Source organism: Eschrichtius robustus, chromosome 6 (assembly GCF_028021215.1).
Source record: "Eschrichtius robustus isolate mEscRob2 chromosome 6, mEscRob2.pri, whole genome shotgun sequence".
NCBI classification, from domain to species: Eukaryota; Metazoa; Chordata; class Mammalia; order Artiodactyla; family Eschrichtiidae; genus Eschrichtius; species Eschrichtius robustus.
Window position 1 is genome coordinate 10,574,459 of NC_090829.1, and position 17,505 is coordinate 10,591,963.

At 34.1% G+C, this 17,505-nt stretch overlaps 1 protein-coding gene across 1 annotated transcript; it reads left to right on the forward strand.

The window, feature by feature from the left end:
- Positions 1-253: 253 nt before the first annotated feature.
- On the forward strand, positions 254-14,943 carry DAZL (deleted in azoospermia like). Its single transcript, XM_068547287.1, has 12 exons — positions 254-527; positions 609-661; positions 5,790-5,936; positions 6,196-6,287; positions 6,850-6,901; positions 7,351-7,414; positions 7,505-7,644; positions 9,048-9,119; positions 9,853-9,903; positions 10,752-10,865; positions 11,974-12,072; positions 14,760-14,943. Exons 1-12 carry the CDS (start codon positions 254-256, stop codon positions 14,811-14,813), a joined length of 1,212 nt encoding a protein of 403 aa, XP_068403388.1. The 3' UTR covers positions 14,814-14,943.
- Positions 14,944-17,505: the final 2,562 nt, after the last annotated feature.

The window sequence follows — 17,505 nt, forward strand, 5'->3', positions numbered from 1 at the left end:
CACGGCCTACAGGGCGCTGAGGGCCGGCGGAGGGGCGGGAGGCCTGGCTGTGGGAAGGGAGTGCCCGGGGCCCCGCCCAGCACGTGCAAGGCCCGCGGCCATCCCGCCAACGCAGCCAGGGTGTGGAGGGGCTTCCGGCCTCCGCCGGCCGGACTGGGGGGCGGGGACCTCACTCCGCCCCACCCCCACCCCACTCTAGAAGCCTCACTTCCCAACTTTATTCTGAGGAGACAGGCGGGGCGGCCTCCGTGACATGGCGTCGGGCCTGCCGAGCGCCGCGTGGCGCGGCCTCGGGGGCGCCTGCGTGCAGACGCGGAAGCCGGGCGGAGCCACCTCGGGAGGCGGGGACCCACGGGTCTGGCGCGGGGCGGGGGCCTTTGGGGGTGTGTCCAAGCCCAGAGTGGGGGCGGGGCGGGACCTGGAGAGCTCGAGCCCACGGTGCCCCTGGGGCAGCCTCGTGCCTGCGCGGTGGCGGCCGCGGGGACCTCGGGGCGGAAGCTCACCCGACGCCATCATTTCCACACGAGGTCGGCGCTGTCCACGTCTCTGAGCGGCCGCAGCTTGGGAAAGTCTAGCAGTTTTTAATCCGGGGAACGCTTTTCCCCAAGAGAAACCAGAAACCTTCAACAAAATGTCCCTAGAGTATTACATGCTCTGTTGGGTGACATTTATGTGAGTTTTGTTAAGTGCATTTAGTTGATTTCGCCACCTCAAGGTACAACTCTGAGAACACTTTTGACCAACCATCAAGTCACAGGTGTATTATATATGTGTAGTTGTTGGTAGTGTAATAACTTATTTTCTGTATTTTTAGAGGTAAAGGGAGGGAATTTATATACAATTTATTAGAATGTATAAATTTTAAAGTAAAAATTTGATTGTAACTATTTGTAATAATTATGTCATGTACGTATCCATATCAATAATTAATAATTGGAGTTACTGTAATTATTCCAACTTTGTCCTCTCCTCTTTTTAGAGGAAAAGGGGGGAAATGCTAATAACTTTACTGATTTTTTTTTCTGATACAAAACTAATACGTTAACTCATTGGAAGATAATCAGTGTAAGAAAGTAGAGGTCCATCTTAATCCCAACATTCAACCACTATTGAAGTTTTGATGTACGTATGCCCTTCCAGATTGTTTTCAAGCATGTATTGCATATATATAGGTACATTTTATTTTATAAAAATTTTACTGTGCTATATAATACTATTTTACAAGCTGTATCCTTCACTTAGTGTAGTGGGCCTTATTCCAAACAGAAATGTAAAATAATTTTGAATATATACTTAGTTATTTTACCAAAAATCATATATTTCTATATTACCATTACTTAATTTTACCAAATTCCCTTATAATGAGTAATTTGTTTACATTAAAACAATACCATAATGAGTATGTTTGTGCAAATGTTTTGGCATGCTTATTCTGTTAATAACTTGAAATAAATTGCCAGGAGTGGAATAACTGGGTGAAAAGGTTACGCTCATTTTGTAACAATTTTGAATTATGATACATTTTTCTTAGTAACTCTTGATAAAGCACATACCACTATATATTCCCACTGATGGTGTGTAGTGTGACCCCTTCTCCACACACTTTCTAATGAAAGGTATTGTACTTTTTAAAGTTGCCAGTCTAATAACTGGAAAATATTTCACTGTGTTGATGTACTTTTTCTTTTATCATTAGTGAAGTTAAAGTTTGTCATTAGCTTTTTGCATTTCTTTTTTTTTTAATTCTTAATCCACCTTTCTATTTGCATATTTATCTTTTGGTGATTTATAACAACTCTATTTTAGTACATTAGTTATATATAGGAAAAAATTTATAGGGGTGATAAGGAGAGACCCTTATTTCTAATTTTAATGTAAATTACTATCATGTTGTTTCACTTGAAGCTTGATGATAGCCTAGATTTAGATCAATAGAAAATAAGATGTTTTTATTTTACTTGGGTTTTTTAAAAATTAAGAAATGGATGCTCTATTTTATCAGATGCTTTTGCAGTGATGAATTGCAGTAACACATTTCCTAAGAATGAACCATCCTTGAATTTACAATGTAAACTGTTCTTAATTGTATATTTTTTTGTATACTGCTAGAATGTAGCATCTCAGTGTTGGGGGCAGGGGTGGACCATCTTAACCAGATTTTGTTATTTAGAGGGTGTTAGTTTTATAAAATGCATTGAGAAATATTCTTTCTTCTTCTTTTCTCTGAAGATTTTTTTAAAACATTTGAATTTTCCTTCTCTTCCACTCTCTCTCCTGTCTACCGTTGTTTCTGTCTAGGTGCGCCCCCTCTTAACCACCCCGTTTGCCCTCCACACACAAATTACCTGTTTCTTTACAGTTTGAGAAAACTCCCAGTGAAACTGACCCAGGAATTGAGTGCTCTTTGTTTTCTTAAGATTGTCTTTAAAAGTTTACATTTCTCTGGAAAGTTAGTCATATTATCAAGATTTCCAAACTTATTCCTACAGAGCATTCTAATCTGTACTCATATCCCAATTTTTCAGGACTAATGTGTATTTTTTGTATTCTTGCCTTTTTCTTGCTTAGCTTTCCCAGGATTGTTTGTTGTTTGGATTCCCCTTGCCCCCCCCCCCCCCAGTCCATTCTTTGATTTACTTAAAGGGTTTTATTCTGATTTTCATTTACTATTTCCTTAATAGAATTTCCTTTTCTCTTTAATAACTACTTCCTTCTGTGGATATGACACTGATGACTGCAAATTATTTCAGTTTGCTTGCATGTAGACGTAATAGTTGAATAAAATGTCAAAGAGCTGACATCCCAGAAGCTTTAGTAATGATAAAGTTTTTTTTTCCAGTTTTTAGTTATCTTTGTCATTTGGTCATCCAAATATAAAAGGGAATGTACTACTGAATAGCAGTGATGAGAATTTTGTATATGATGCCCTCCAAGTTCACCCCTACTTAATATTCCAGAATTACTCATTTCAGAACCCATCAGCTCACTTGAAGGTGTAATTAAGAAAAATAATTACTTCTTTCATTCAGTTTATTTTCTACATGCTGTCGGTAGGTAAGATGAATTTCTTCAAACTTTTTGCTTTAGCCTAAGAGTTCATTTGTGAAGTATTTTTGGCAATAGTTTAAAAGTAACCAAAGGTTGTGTATGGTTCTGGATTTGTATATATAAGTTATAACTGTATGTAAATACACATACAGGCGAAGTTTTAAAATCCCTGTTGTTCAGGCGTCTTAAAATGGAGTACTTTCCTTACTTTAGCTTTGAGCACCATCTGCTGGCTCAGGACTAGGATGGACATAACGATGCCTTCCTTAAGACATTATGATACTAGTGAAATGATTTGATCAATTTTATACTTAATACCTCAATTAAGCAGACAGTCAATTTGTACAACCCAGCCCGAAACCAAACTTTCTATAATATCTAATGGCTTTTTTCTGTTTCGCAAATTACTGTTTAGTTGTCTCAAATCTCCATTTTACTTTTGTAAATAGGATATAAGAATTAGAACTTCTCTCTTCAGTTCTGGCAACACTATCACAGGTTTCTCAACTGTGACACTATGCAAATTTCGGGCCAGATAATTCTTTGTTGTGGGAGGCTCTCCTTTGCATTATAGGATGCTTATTGTATCTGTGGCCTCTGCCAACCAGATACCAGGTACACCCCTCAATTGTGACAACCCAAAATGCCCCTGGGCCACAAAATCTTCCCTGGTTGAAAATCAATATATTATCATAACTCTTTATAATCTGGCACGGTTTTCTGGCCTAATGTTATACCTCTAATTTAAAATACATTTATCCATTGTGGTTCACAGACAGCTAATACTATAAATAGTTTGTCAAATAAAAAGGTATCCAAAGTTCATCCACAGACGAAGGGGAAATTGAGAAGGAGAAAAAGTCTTATAAGAATTTCAGAACTGCGATTTTTGTTTTATTCCTGTTTTGGGTTTTTGAATGTGAGCTAATTGAAAGAGATTGGTAAATTGTCTGTCACGAAGGGAAATCTAGTCAAATTTCTCGATAGTTCAAGGTGTGTGACTTACGTAATATAGTCCCATTTAGGAAAAAAAAAAAATTATAGAACATTTAAAAATGGAAAAGCTTTAGAAATGGTTTTTACTTTCTCTGATTTTATTGTCTTGGAATATCACTGTACCATAGTTAAAAGAAAGAATCAGGAACTATTCAAACAGAAACACTGAATAGCAAGTATGAACACAAATTAATAGAGGAAAGCCCAAACACTCAAATTTGGTAATTTAACAATTTTGATTTCATAGCTAATTAGTATAGCAGTTTATAGAATCTTAAATTTATCAGTAATTTCTAACACCTAACAAAGTAGGAACTCTACCTGCTTTTCATTATTGTAATTAATTTCTGTAAAAATTATTTTGCTTATCTTTTTAAAAATATGTATCAGTTGGTTTCTTTTGTCCTTGTTTTTGTTTTCCTTCATAAGCTGAAGTATAATATCTATATCTCTCTCTTGCAGCCTTTTGTATTTACTACTTATAATCAATAGGCACTTCATAAATGAATTTCAAATGGGCAAATGTGCCATAAAGTAGTTTCCTGAGGTTCCAACTCAAATTAGTTAATTAATAGAGTATCTACAAAATAAGTACATAAATCGTAAAACCAGGAAAGAAACCTTTCTTTAACCTATTGAAAATAAATTCAGATACCAGGATGCTAACTTGTATTGGCATACCACTTTATAGTTTACAAAATGAATTTACAGATGTTATCTCACTTCATTCTCAAAGCAGTTTTCCAAGAGATAAACAACTGCTAAGTAAGTGATTTATAACTTAGTAAGGGACACGAATGTCTGACTAAATCAATTTTTAGATCTCCTGGCTAAATCAGTTTTTGTTTCCGAAATACGTATTACCAGTAAATTCTGATTCAGAAAAATCTACATTAATCTTAGTGTGGGAAGCCTAAAGACAGAGTTCTGACCAGAATTCAGAAAAATAATAAGTTTCTTGTGTGGGTCTCTGAAAATAAAGATGATATCATTTGTATTTTTCAGCTCATTGTGAAAATTAGAATTATCAGTAGGCCTTACTTGGTATTATTCAAGAAGAAAACATTATTTTAAAGATGCTATGAACACCCTACCATTAGGGAAAAGGATTATAAACCCTTTTTTTAAAAGCAGGAGCTATGATATGTGAGCAAAGGATGTTTTCATGATCCATTTCCAAAGTAAAGCAGGCATACTAACACAAGGAGTGTTAACAATTATAAAGTCTGTGTTAGTTTTGGTGAAGAGGAAGATGAGGCAAAATAAATTGGTTTAAAACCTTCTTGTTTCCTTTTTGATGCAACTTATAAAAAAAATTGGTTATCCTTAACCATACTTTTGAATAAGGTACTCAGAAAAGTGAGAATTTGCTTATTGACGTACAACAGGATGATTTTAGTAACTTTACTTTTTACAAAGCTGAACTTTCTAATTACTTAACCAGTTCACGTAGTATTTCACAAACTCAATATAAAATCAGTATTCTGCCACAGCACTGTACCAGGGATAGTGGTGAGTGACACTGGGTTTGAGAAAGTACTATGTACCCTTCTGTTAAAATTTCATGCTGGTCTACTCTGATTACCCTAGACCTTGAGCCTGAACTAAGCTATATTGATGACTAATTTACAATGAAAGTAATTTATATGAAAATATTTTGTATTTTAAAAACACAAATTATATTTCATATCATCTGTGATTTTAGCCTGTATATCTAGTGGTGATATCTGCTTTCCAAATTACAGTCTGCTGCAGATCCTGACACTCCAAACTCAACCACCTCCAGAGAGGCCAGCACCCAGTCTTCATCTGCTGCCACCAGCCAAGGCTATGTTTTACCAGAAGGCAGAATCATGCCAAACACTATTTTCGTTGGTGGAATTGATGTTAGGGTATTGTATTCATGTTTCATTTATTTTTAAAAGTATTCTGTGAACAGTGGGATTTGGGCCCTGTTGTAAACATAAGGCTTTTTTGGGGGATTGTTTTTATGTTTAACCTATAGGGACTAAAAATATCTTTGACAAAGAACTACAGGTAATTTGGGGATACATGGAGGAGATACTTCCACATCATCAAATCTTCTTTATAGTATAATTGAAAATTTTGAATGTTGAATTTTTAATCTTGAAGTCAAATTCTTCTTCATAGATGGATGAAACCGAAATTAGAAGCTTCTTTGCTAGATACGGTTCAGTGAAAGAAGTGAAGATAATCACGGATCGAACTGGTGTGTCCAAAGGGTAAGTGAAACATATGTTCAATATAAATTATAATAAATATCTGAACTACAGCATCTATAGAGTTTCAGAAAAGAAAAATTCAAATCTGGTATTCTAACATTTGTATAAATGTAATTTGTTGCTTTGTAATTTCTTTCATGTAGAGAATAAAAGTTTGCTGCCAGCTGTTTTATTTAATCATTTGCCTAGTGTTTGTATTTAAATGTTTCCCATCTTCATTTGTTTCACTTAAGTGGATTAATCAGTTTTATTGAAGAATTGTTTTCTTCACACATTTCACAGTATCTTAAATTTTGACCATCTTGCCATAGATAGTAAGTTAAATTCAGGTTCATAGGTATGAATTTTTTGTTAATCTTTGTGCATTCTGATACAGATGACGGTAGGAAAATAAAACAGTATTTATAGAGGATCTATCATGTACATCTTACAGTTATTTATCTCAGTATATTCTTCATCCTTTATCATTATTACTTCTGTCAATTATTTCATGGAATACTGAAGTTTCAAACCACATACTGTTACGGTAGTGATTTTATACTTCATTTATCTGCCTTTCTAGCTATGGATTTGTTTCATTTTATAATGACGTGGATGTGCAGAAGATAGTAGAAGTAAGTAATCTTCTTTTGGGAAAAAATCTCTTAATTACTTTACGGATGCAGTGTTCAGTATTGTTTGAGTCCTGAATATTTACTCAGTCTTGTATAATGTATAGAAATAAATGTATTTTCTGTTTGAAATCCAGACTTAGAATAATCTTACATAACTTGTCAGAACCTGTTTGTTTTTGATTGGGCATCCAGCCTCATGATCCAGAGACAGGAAAGATTAGAGATAGAGAGTAAAGGTTTTTGATCAAATTCCACACCACCTCTCAACATTTGATTAGAGTAGTTAAAGTAAGTAAGGTAACTTCAGGCTGTGATACATTTTGATTTGGTATGTTCTTAGCAATGATCTTCTCTGATAGTAGTAATTTTAGAGAACTTGGGTGTTTACCAAAGTCTTGGAAGTAAAGATTTAGACATTGATTCTAGTTTTGTTACTGTTTTATTTTCAGTCACAGATAAATTTACATGGTAAAAGGCTGAAACTGGGCCCTGCAATCAGGAAACAAACTTTATGTGAGTAAAGAAAGGAATTGTTCTCGTTGACACGTGTAGCTTTTCAGAGAACTAAAAATAAGTTTTGTTTTCTTTTTGTTCTTTAAAAAGGTGCTTATCACGTGCAGCCACGTCCTTTCGTTTTTAATCCTCCTCCTCCACCACAGTTTCAGAGTGTCTGGAGTAATCCAAACACGGAAGCTTACATGCACCCTCCAACCATGATGAATCCTCTAACTCAGTATGTTCAGGTAAGAATTACCTACATTCCTGGTTTTTTTGTGTATTCTATTAGAAATCTTATACAATAAGATGGGGGCACCTTAAAAATTAAGCCAGTCTCACTTCTTACCCTCTGTGGAATTACGTCAACAATTTCCATAATAAGTGACGATATTATTCCTGTTTGAATATTTTTGAGTGATGGGACATCTGTTACTCCTGTTAGAAATCTGTCATTCTTAGTGTTACTTCTCATACTAAGCTAAAATCTGCTTCTATATAGTTTGTAAGGCTTTATCTTAGAACTGACGGCTGTAGCCACATAGAATGTATCTTTTTTTTTTTCCCAAATAACTCCTAGAATATTTGAAGGCAGCTTTCCTCATGTGTTTGCCTGGTTTGTTCTTTTCTAGGGTCAGCTATTCTTTATTTGCAATGATTTCCAGATGCTTCCTCATATAGATTGTTGATTTCTGGATGTATTCTGGTTCTAGAATGGATAAATTTCTAATGACTTAACTATATTTGTAAACTCTGTGAGTTTCTGGCATATAATTTGTCTTGTCTTGGTTACTTTAATATTTGAAGTGGGATTTGGAATACTTATCTCCCATTGATAATATTTATTTTCTTAGTTCAGTTTACTTTCTTCAGTTTAAAAGACATTTTATTTTTAGGAAAAGAAAGAAACAAAATAATAGTGAAATAGTTCTGCAGTGTCTCTCATTTGTTTACATTTTCCATCTACCTGAAGTGTAGGAAATATCTTTTTTTACTTTTCTTACATAAAACACAGAAGAAAAGCCGTACTTGTTCCTAACATTTACCATGAGGTGTTATTACCTATTCTGGTATATTTATGTATGCTACTACCTAGATATTTTCAATCAGTAAATACCTTTTGAAAGATATAAGACATTGTATTGTCTCTTTTCTAGTTTGGGGTAATATACTGCCCTTAACTTTTAGAAGTGACATACAGAAAGAGCCAGAAAGTCTGTAGGAGGATTCCACGTTACCCCGAAATACTGTCAAAGGAATACAAAACTGCTTAAAAGTATTTTTACAAAAAAGGAGAACACATGTATTAATATAACTCTAACATGGAAATCTGCTCTAATAGAGCCTTATCATCATGTAAGAAAGAACTTCTGGGTGGGAATAAATATACAGATAAGATAAACTTAGGCTGGCAAAATCAGTCACTTACCTTATTTATGTCTTCCTTCTCCCAGCCCAAAAGACTAACATTTGACAGAGAATACTTATTTCTTCATGAAGCCAGTCACTCAAATAGAATCTTGCATTGTATATGAAAAAGCTAAGATTTCCTTATTTTCATGTTTTTGTTACATTGGGAATAATATTCCTTCTTTCTGATTTTTAAAAATATATCTCGTTCATTCATTCTTTCTGTAAAATTTGTTTTCAGGCTTATCCTCCTTATCCAAGTTCACCAGTTCAGGTTATCACGGGATATCAACTGCCTGTTTATAATTATCAGGTAATTTAAGAGGGATCAAAATGATTTACATTGGAATATTATTGAGGCCTTTATTTATGTAAATTTCCCTAATAGTTTGTCATTTGAAGTAGTTGAGTGTGCTTAAAATTTAAGAAAAAACTTGGAATTAGTCTAGAATTAGGGCTTCTCTGTTACTTAGAAATAAGGGAATGAGCTCAGCAAGAAGCTTTTGACAGGAATGAGTTTAGGAAGAAGCTTTCTTTTGTACTGTCTTACAAGATTTGGTGTCTCCTTCTATATTTCAGCATGTATTCTTCATCTTTTCTGTCAAATAGCTGAAACATCCAGGCTGACTTTTATGAGTTTTTCTAATGGCATAGGTTGAAATAAAATGACTACTCAGTTCTTAGAGCATTGAATTCCAATTATGTTTGATAGTGTTTATTTCAGCTGGCTGCTACAAGATAGTAGTTCTCTGAATTTCTGTCCATGGATATGACCATATCTATGATAATATATTCACAGAACTGTATGTTTGAGTTTTCCTGTAGACCAACTCCAGAAAATTGAGAAAAAGATGGAGTTTATATATGAAAGTAACAATAAAATCCTTAGGTATCAGAAACAGGAAGTACTTTATTCTTCCATTTTGTTTCATTTATTATAACAAGGTCAAGGAGCCAGCATGACAGATACCTCAACATTGTCTATCTCATATCTCTGTGAAAATGTGAAGGTATATTTAAATAATTATTTTCTATTTTTTCCTAAGATGCCACCGCAGTGGCCTGCTGGGGAACAAAGGAGTTACGTTATTCCTCCGGTAAGGTGAATTAGCGAAACATGTACTTCCTATTTTAAAGTATTTTATTGTTTAACTATTATATATTTTAAAGTATTTTACTGTTCAGCTATTATATATTTCTTGACCTTTTGCCATATCAAATATGCCTAGAAATATTTTAAATGCTCTTTTACATTATGTGTTATGTTTTATTTCTTGTCAACCCAAGTATATACTCCCATGGGAGAAACTGTGCTTTTTGTTTCTCAGGTTGTTGTGTGTGTACTTAAGCAATGGCTGCCCTGCATACAACAAGTGCTCAGTTACTTGTTGATAGAATATGTAACCAAGAAAGGTAGTATTAATAACTATGCTAATTCTAACTCCAGGGATTTAGAATTAGTATTGAATCTGCCTCTAGTTTTCTAGCCATAAAAAATGTGATGAAGAGAAGCAAAAATGTTTTGCTGTCAATACTGTTATATGTTATATATATAAGAAAAGGAAAAAAACAAGAGAGGGTGCTACCTCTAAAACACCTGAGCCTTTGTTATCTTCTGTCTTTCATCAGGATTGGATATTTGAAGGATATAGTATGAGCTGAAATTCTCAGGCACTAGGAAATTCCCTTCTCATTCCCTTACTATATGTTGGAGTTTCTTTTTCTTAGGGAAATTCTAATTCTGATTGTGTTGACATTTCAAAATAAAAAATTGCCTTATTGCATTTCAACTCTACAGTTTGAAATAGTTTCTGAAATAATTTAATTGAACTTCACAATCCACATTTAGACTTTCAGTGTCAGCTCACCATTTTGAAGAATAGATTGTTTAGAAATGTATCTAATATACATCTCTTTAATTACACTTTTATCATTTTAAATGTAGGCGTATACAGCTGTTAACTACCACTATAATGAAGTTGATCCAGGACTTGAAGTTTTGCCAAGTGAATGCTCAGTTCTTGAAGCTACTGCATCCTCTGGAAATGGCCCACAAAAGGCAAACATCTAATTTTGCTTATTAATATTTATATTTTTATATTTATTTTTTCAAGTTTTAATGGCCATTTGAGAAGCAAGCATCTTTGCCCTAATTTAAATACATTACAGAGATTGAGTCATTGGCTAATAACTTTGCAGTTTACGTAAAAGTTAATGAAATTTTAGGCATCCCCAAACTTTCAGTGTGTATATATAGTTGTTGATTCAGTAGTCCTTCCCTCTGTTCTGTTTTCATTGGGGTTTTTTTGTTGTTGTTTTTTAACCGTAGTTTAATAAATATTAACGTGATTTGGCAGAGTGCAATGGGTTGGTTTCCTCAAGAATCCTACTCTTCAAAAGAGGGATTAGTATGAATTATATCTACTTTGTCTTTTGCCAATTTAAACATTTATTTAGCTAAATAGTAATATACAGTTATTTATGGTATTCTCTCCATAACATTATATATGGTAGCAGCTCTCAAGAGTGGTGGAGCCGCTAGTAATTGAAATACTAAAACAGGCAGAGTTGTTTCTTTTTTATCATTAGAGCAGATCCCTATAATAACAGTGCTCTCACTCTTGAATTCTGTGTTTTCTTGTATGGGTGAGAATATGGAAGTAATTGATGTGATTGGAATGTGCATAACATTGGATGATTCCCATTGGAGTATGTGTACTTTGTTCATGTGTTTCTCAGTGGAAAAATGTTGAGAACTACTGAACTGTGGGGTGAAAAAATTCCCAGATTTGTTACACAACTTTAAAATTTGAAAAAATATCAAAGTAACTTACAGTATAATTATATTACCAAAGTTTAGCTTAAATGTTTCTTGAAATGTTGAAGTCCACTGTTTTTTATCTAACAGGAAAAATTAAAGAGGCTTAAGCAAATATCTTAGGGCTTGACTAATTGAGCTTTTTAAATCAGTACTCTATCACTAAGTTTCTGAAATAATTCTTAAATTTGGTACAAAAGTTACACACTAAGTGACACGTGGCACGTATTACAAAATTACCTGAGAATTGTTTAGAAATAAGGGTATGTATTCATTAAACTTTTTCAAAAAGCTTGTTACCAGTGAGTAAAAGGAGGAATAGTCTTTACCGAAAACTTCTGTGTTTCAGAAATCTGTGGACCGAAGCATACAGACAGTGGTATCTTGTCTATTTAATCCAGAGAACAGATTGAGAAACTCCTTTGTTACTCAAGATGACTACTTCAAGGTATGAAAGGAATAGTATACAGGATAAAAAGCACACTTGTCAGCCATAAAGTATCTTTTTTCTGTGGTATATGTATTTTGATACTACATAGAGCATATATCAGTAATTGAACTGTTAGTTTCTGACTGTAACCTGGTAAATCTCTGTGAGTGAGTTTTAAGTGGCAGTGTATTCTAGCTGCTCAAATCTTGATACAGTGTAGTTTGCCCTTAGGGAAGATATCTTTAGCAGAAGCCTGTACTGTAATTGATAGGGTTCATGAGAGTTGAATGAGAATATTGGCTTGACCAAATAGGAAAAGAGAAAATTTTAGAAACAGAAAGCAAAACTTGAGAGTATGTAGATATTGGACTAAAGAGAAGAAAAGAAATCGATCACTTAGATGATGCTTGAACAGTGTTTTGGGGGGAGAAAAGAGGTAAAATGAAGTAGTAAAAAGAGCTGAGTAGAAAGAAATGGAAGTTGATTCAGAGTTGCTGAAGTGAAGAAGAATATGGGTGTTTGAATTTAAGAAAGTTCTGGTTTCTGATCCTGGTTCTATCACCTTGGACAAATCACTTAAATCTTATTAAGGCTCCAGTTTTTACGAGTCTGAAATGAGTCTCTAAGATCCCTTTAAGTTCTGAGTCTCTGAATATGGAAAGGAACCGGTCGCTTCAATGGGGGAAGAATATTGTGCTTATTAGTAAAGGGAAGGTTTTTGTTGTTTTTTGTAACAGGTTTATTGAGAGAACGATTTTCATACCCTACAGTTCACCCATTTAAAGTGTGCAATTCAGTACTTTTTAGAATATTAACAGTTGCGCAACCATAACGACAATCAATTTTAGAATATTTTAATCACCCCCAAAATAAACCCCCTACCCATTAGCAGTCACTCCCTATTCCCCCATACTCTCTAGCCTTAGGCAACCACTAACCTCCTTTCTTTAAGGATTTGCCTGTTCTGGATATTTCATATAAATAGTATAATATGTGACCTTTTGTGACTGACTTTCACTTAGCGAAATGTTTTCAAGGTTCATCAATGTTACAGCATGTATCAGGACTTCATTTCTTCTTATTTATGGATCTGCCACTTTGCGTTTATCCATTCATCACTTATTTGATAGACATTTGGGTTGTTTCCACTTTTGGGCTCTAATGAGTAACGCTATGAACATTTGTGTACAAGTTATTGTGTGGACATACGTTTTTATTTCTCTTGGGTATATACCTAAGAATGGAATTGCTGAGTCATATAGTAACTATGTTTAACTTTCCAAGGAGCTGCCAGAATTTTTCCAAAATGCACCATTTTGGAACCATTTGTAAGCCATTGCTTTGTATCTTAAAACAGGGAAAGGAGAATAGCTTTTTCCATCTATGAATGGAAATAGGATAAAGCTTGAAGTGTTTTTAAAAGGAATACTTAGGAGTTCCTTTAATGCAGAAGACTAGAGCTGTAGCAGAGTTAAGTTCTTAACCCCTTTCTCATTGGGGAGTAAACCCATTCATTTAAAGTTGATCTTTGTTCTCTTGTTTCATTCTGCATAGACAGGACAATTTAAAAGGAAAGAACTGGGAGCTGTAGGACAGCTTACTTTTGCCCAAGGTTCTGCAGGTTAAATAGGTAGTACTAAAGGATTTGTTTGCAAAGCAGAAAATCTTTAACCAGCAAGTCTTTAAACTTGAATTTTTACCTGGTATTAAAGGTTTCCCTTTGAACCTTCCAAAATTTTCTGCTCCTCTGAGCTAAGAGTTAGAAGTTGTGTAGCATATCTAGACTTATTTTGATTAGCTAAATGTTGTTGTTGTTTTAATTGAATTAGAATGCACTGAGGCAGGATGTACACTGTTCCCATGATAAATTCCAGCTCCTTCATAATCTTTCACATCCTGCCTGATCTCTGAAGATACTTGAGTTTGTGACCACTTTTCTGGGCTTTAACCTAAATAGGATATTACCCTGTTAACAGATTACATAATTTCCAGAAGTCACCCTTCTTTATGTGACAACGGAATTTAATCCCTAGGAACAGGGCACAGTTAAGCTAAAAGTGCAGAGAAGAAATACTATTATTATGTTATTGCTGGTTTACTCGGCTCCGTTCCTCTTTGTAAGGCCTCATTTCTTCTATCTGCACATCTGAAAGCAACATAAAGTGAAAAGAAATTTTTGCATATATTTTTATTTTTATATTCATTTCCTAAAAAATTATATATTTTCATTACAGGTTAAGGATATGCTTTTAAATATGCCAAAACTTCTCTTTTTTAACCTAAAAGCATGGGGTTTCAGATTGAAGTGGATTACTCTTCTCAAGCCATGATTTCTGTCAGATGTATTTTAGTAAAAATAGGACTTTTAAAAATCTCATGTGCTTTCTTTTCATTAGCTGTCTTTTTGGGACATCACTGCCAAATCATGAGTTAATCTACATAAAAGGGTATTGATTCTAAGTCCTCTTTTTCTGAGTTACTGATATTTCTTTTTTAACTAAATTGTTGAATAAAACTGGTCATTGGTTACATTGATTATCACAAAGTTCAGGAATGCTTCCCCAAAAGGATCACTTTTCTTTCATTATTTATAGCTTTTAAACCCAAAATAAATGCTTTAAGTACAATATTTTTCAACTCTCTTAGGTCATAATCGTAATAGGAATTTTCAGTGAAGTAAAATGGACTATTTCTGTCTTTTCTAGGATAAACGAGTTCATCACTTCAGAAGAAGTCGGGCAGTGCTTAAGTCTGTTTGATCCTCTGCTAACTTTCTAGTCTCACAGGAAGTTGGAGGTTTTGAATAGTAAGAAGAGACTGAAAGTTTTTCCACTATTTAGAGATTTAATTTTGAATTTTGATAAATCACACTTAGACTTTCTATACAAGTTATATTAGATTGCCTAGTTTTATTTTACATTAGAACTGTTTTTCATTAGACATTTACTTAGAAACTGGTTCTGTGTTGAATATATGGTTAAAAGTAAAAATAAATTGAGACTGAAAGGAGGAACTTTAAGATTTATCTGTAAGGATTTTTTTAAATTGACAATTTAAGAGTTTAAAAGCAAATGCTGATTTTCAGAAAAATTGTTTTAGAAAACCTATTTTGAAAGGTCAGAATTTTGATTGTTTAAATACAAGCACTTCACTTCTCCAACAAGTACCTATGAACAGTACAATATCTACAATATTGTGCTTTTATGATTTGTCTAGAAATTTACCACAAAAGCAGAGTTTTTAAAACTGCATTTTTAATCAGTGGAACTCAGTATATAGTTGGCTTTACTGAAGTTTTCCTTATCTAAACCCAGTAAAACAAATTCTAAACAAATAGTCCAATCAGTGGGTCTTACATTTATTAGTTCAAAATATTTAATCTTATCTAGAATCCACACATAGAGATATCCGATTGGGATGGTAACTAGGATAACTAAAATTCTGGGCCTAATTTTTTTTTTTAAAGAATCCAAAACAAACTAAACTTTACTAGGTACATAAGCTTCTCAGTGAGTTACCATTCTCCTTATTTTCTTTTACTTTATTTTCCTTGAAATGATAAATTCAATGGCTGTATCTTAAAATGTGCAAAATATTGGTATTGAAGAAGGCTGAAACTTTTTTTATGTCCCTTAAAAGTTAATCAGAGTATCTGAAAGGAATTGTTTTTATAAAAAACATTAAAATATTAGTTATTTGTTAAAGAACAGGTCGATTTTTATTTTTGTTTTTTAGCCTATTATATTCCCTTTTTTAAAGTAAAATATGTCCAGTAGAATCGAAGTAGGTTTGGCGTTTCTAAACCACAAAAGTTGTTGAGTAAATACGCATACATAGCCCAAAAATACACTAGCGTTAAGTGTTAACAATCCATTTTTAGATTAGCTAGGCTCCTGGTTGGACATTGTAAATCGTGACAAACAACTAGAGATCCAGAGCCCCTTTGCTCTACCCACAGTCTTGCTTTTCCAGTCTGTAGCACCATTCTTCCAGGAGGTTTGCTCTTAGAATAGGTGATGTAAAGAAGAGAAGTAGCAGTATAAGCAGTATGTGGGCTAATAAGCCTTGGAAAGGTAGCAATGGGGTAATACCTTTCTAAGGGAAACACTTGTATCAGCATCATTTGACCTGCCATGGACATGAGTTTGAAGTGGCTTCCTGGCTTTTCTTTCATTGGCCTGCCCCTTCACTAAAACATGGAAACTCCATTTATCCTTATCCTAATGAAGCTTCCATGGGCCATATCATCAGTGCCCACTGTTTTATAATCCCTAATACTTTTCATTCTGAATCTGAAGGGAGGAGTCTTTTAACTTGAGGATCCCCAAGAGAGCTTTCTTAGGTCTCAAAATTTGAAAGTGCCCTGAAATTTGTTCTTTTTAAAATTCTTTGTACTTTTTTGTGTGTGTGCTATAACATCCTTACATGTATTATTCTGTGATTAAATCTCCAGGTTACTGTAAATGATACCTAAATTCTAAAGAGCCAATTCTGATTATCCCAATATGACCTTAAGAAAAGTAAGGAAATAAACTTTTTGTCTGCTGTTTTGTTGGACTGAAGTATTTAAAAGAGTAAGGTAGAAAGAAGAGTCAAAATCCTGAACCTTTCAAAATGGAAAATTAATTTTAAACTTAAAAGTGTGTTCCTATTACCTGTGCTGATACTGTCTTTGCATAAATGAATAAATAGAAATAAAACTTTTTTTCAAAAGCATTTTAACCTACATATTCATGTCATATTATCTAAAAAAATGGTGGGGATTTGGGTGGGTAGTATGTGACAAGATTTAGATCCTTGAAATTCAGGAGTGTAAATATTGTTCAGTTTCTTAATCTGGCCGAGTTTGTTTATAAAAGCACATTTTGGTACATTGTATTTTTGCTGCTCTCTCTCATGAAATTAAGAGAGATTTTCATGAGAAAATAATTTCTCTTAGTTGAGTTGGAGATGGTTAACAGTGGGTTCCAATGCGGTGCATCAGCAGAGCAGTGCCTAGTAGGAATGCTGGAGAGTCATGTATATGACTGCAGTCCCATGGCCAAGGTCCCTCTCTGTAAACAACTTGGACTTTATAAACACTTTGTTGCACACTTTTGGTCTAATCTCTGTGACACTATTATTTTGGGGAATTGTGGTTGTTGATAATAGAGCTTAGATTTTTCATACTGCATGTACTTCATTAAAAAAAGTGCCTTCTGAATCACCAAAGATTAAATTTTGATGTTTGAAGTATAATTTGCTGACGATTAGTAGTACTTAAATGTCTGTGTATACTCATACATATATACTAACCATTATCCAGATTATTTGATTAGTTCTGATCAAGCTAAATTACAGTTTATAACATTTTGAGACCCTAAAACTAGACTATATATTCTAAAACAGTGGCTTTAAATCTACTTGATAATTTAAGCATATTTGCAGTTGAGGATTACCACAAAATTCTCA

Coding starts and splice junctions, on each gene's coding strand:
- DAZL (XM_068547287.1), top strand. CDS start 254: ATGGCGTCGGGCCTGCCGAGCGCCGCGTGGCGCGGCCTCGGGGGCGCC. Junction 6,902..7,350: donor ATGTGCAGAAGATAGTAGAA/GTAAGTAATCTT, acceptor TTTTATTTTCAG/TCACAGATAAATTTACATGG. Junction 9,904..10,751: donor GGAGTTACGTTATTCCTCCG/GTAAGGTGAATT, acceptor TTTTAAATGTAG/GCGTATACAGCTGTTAACTA.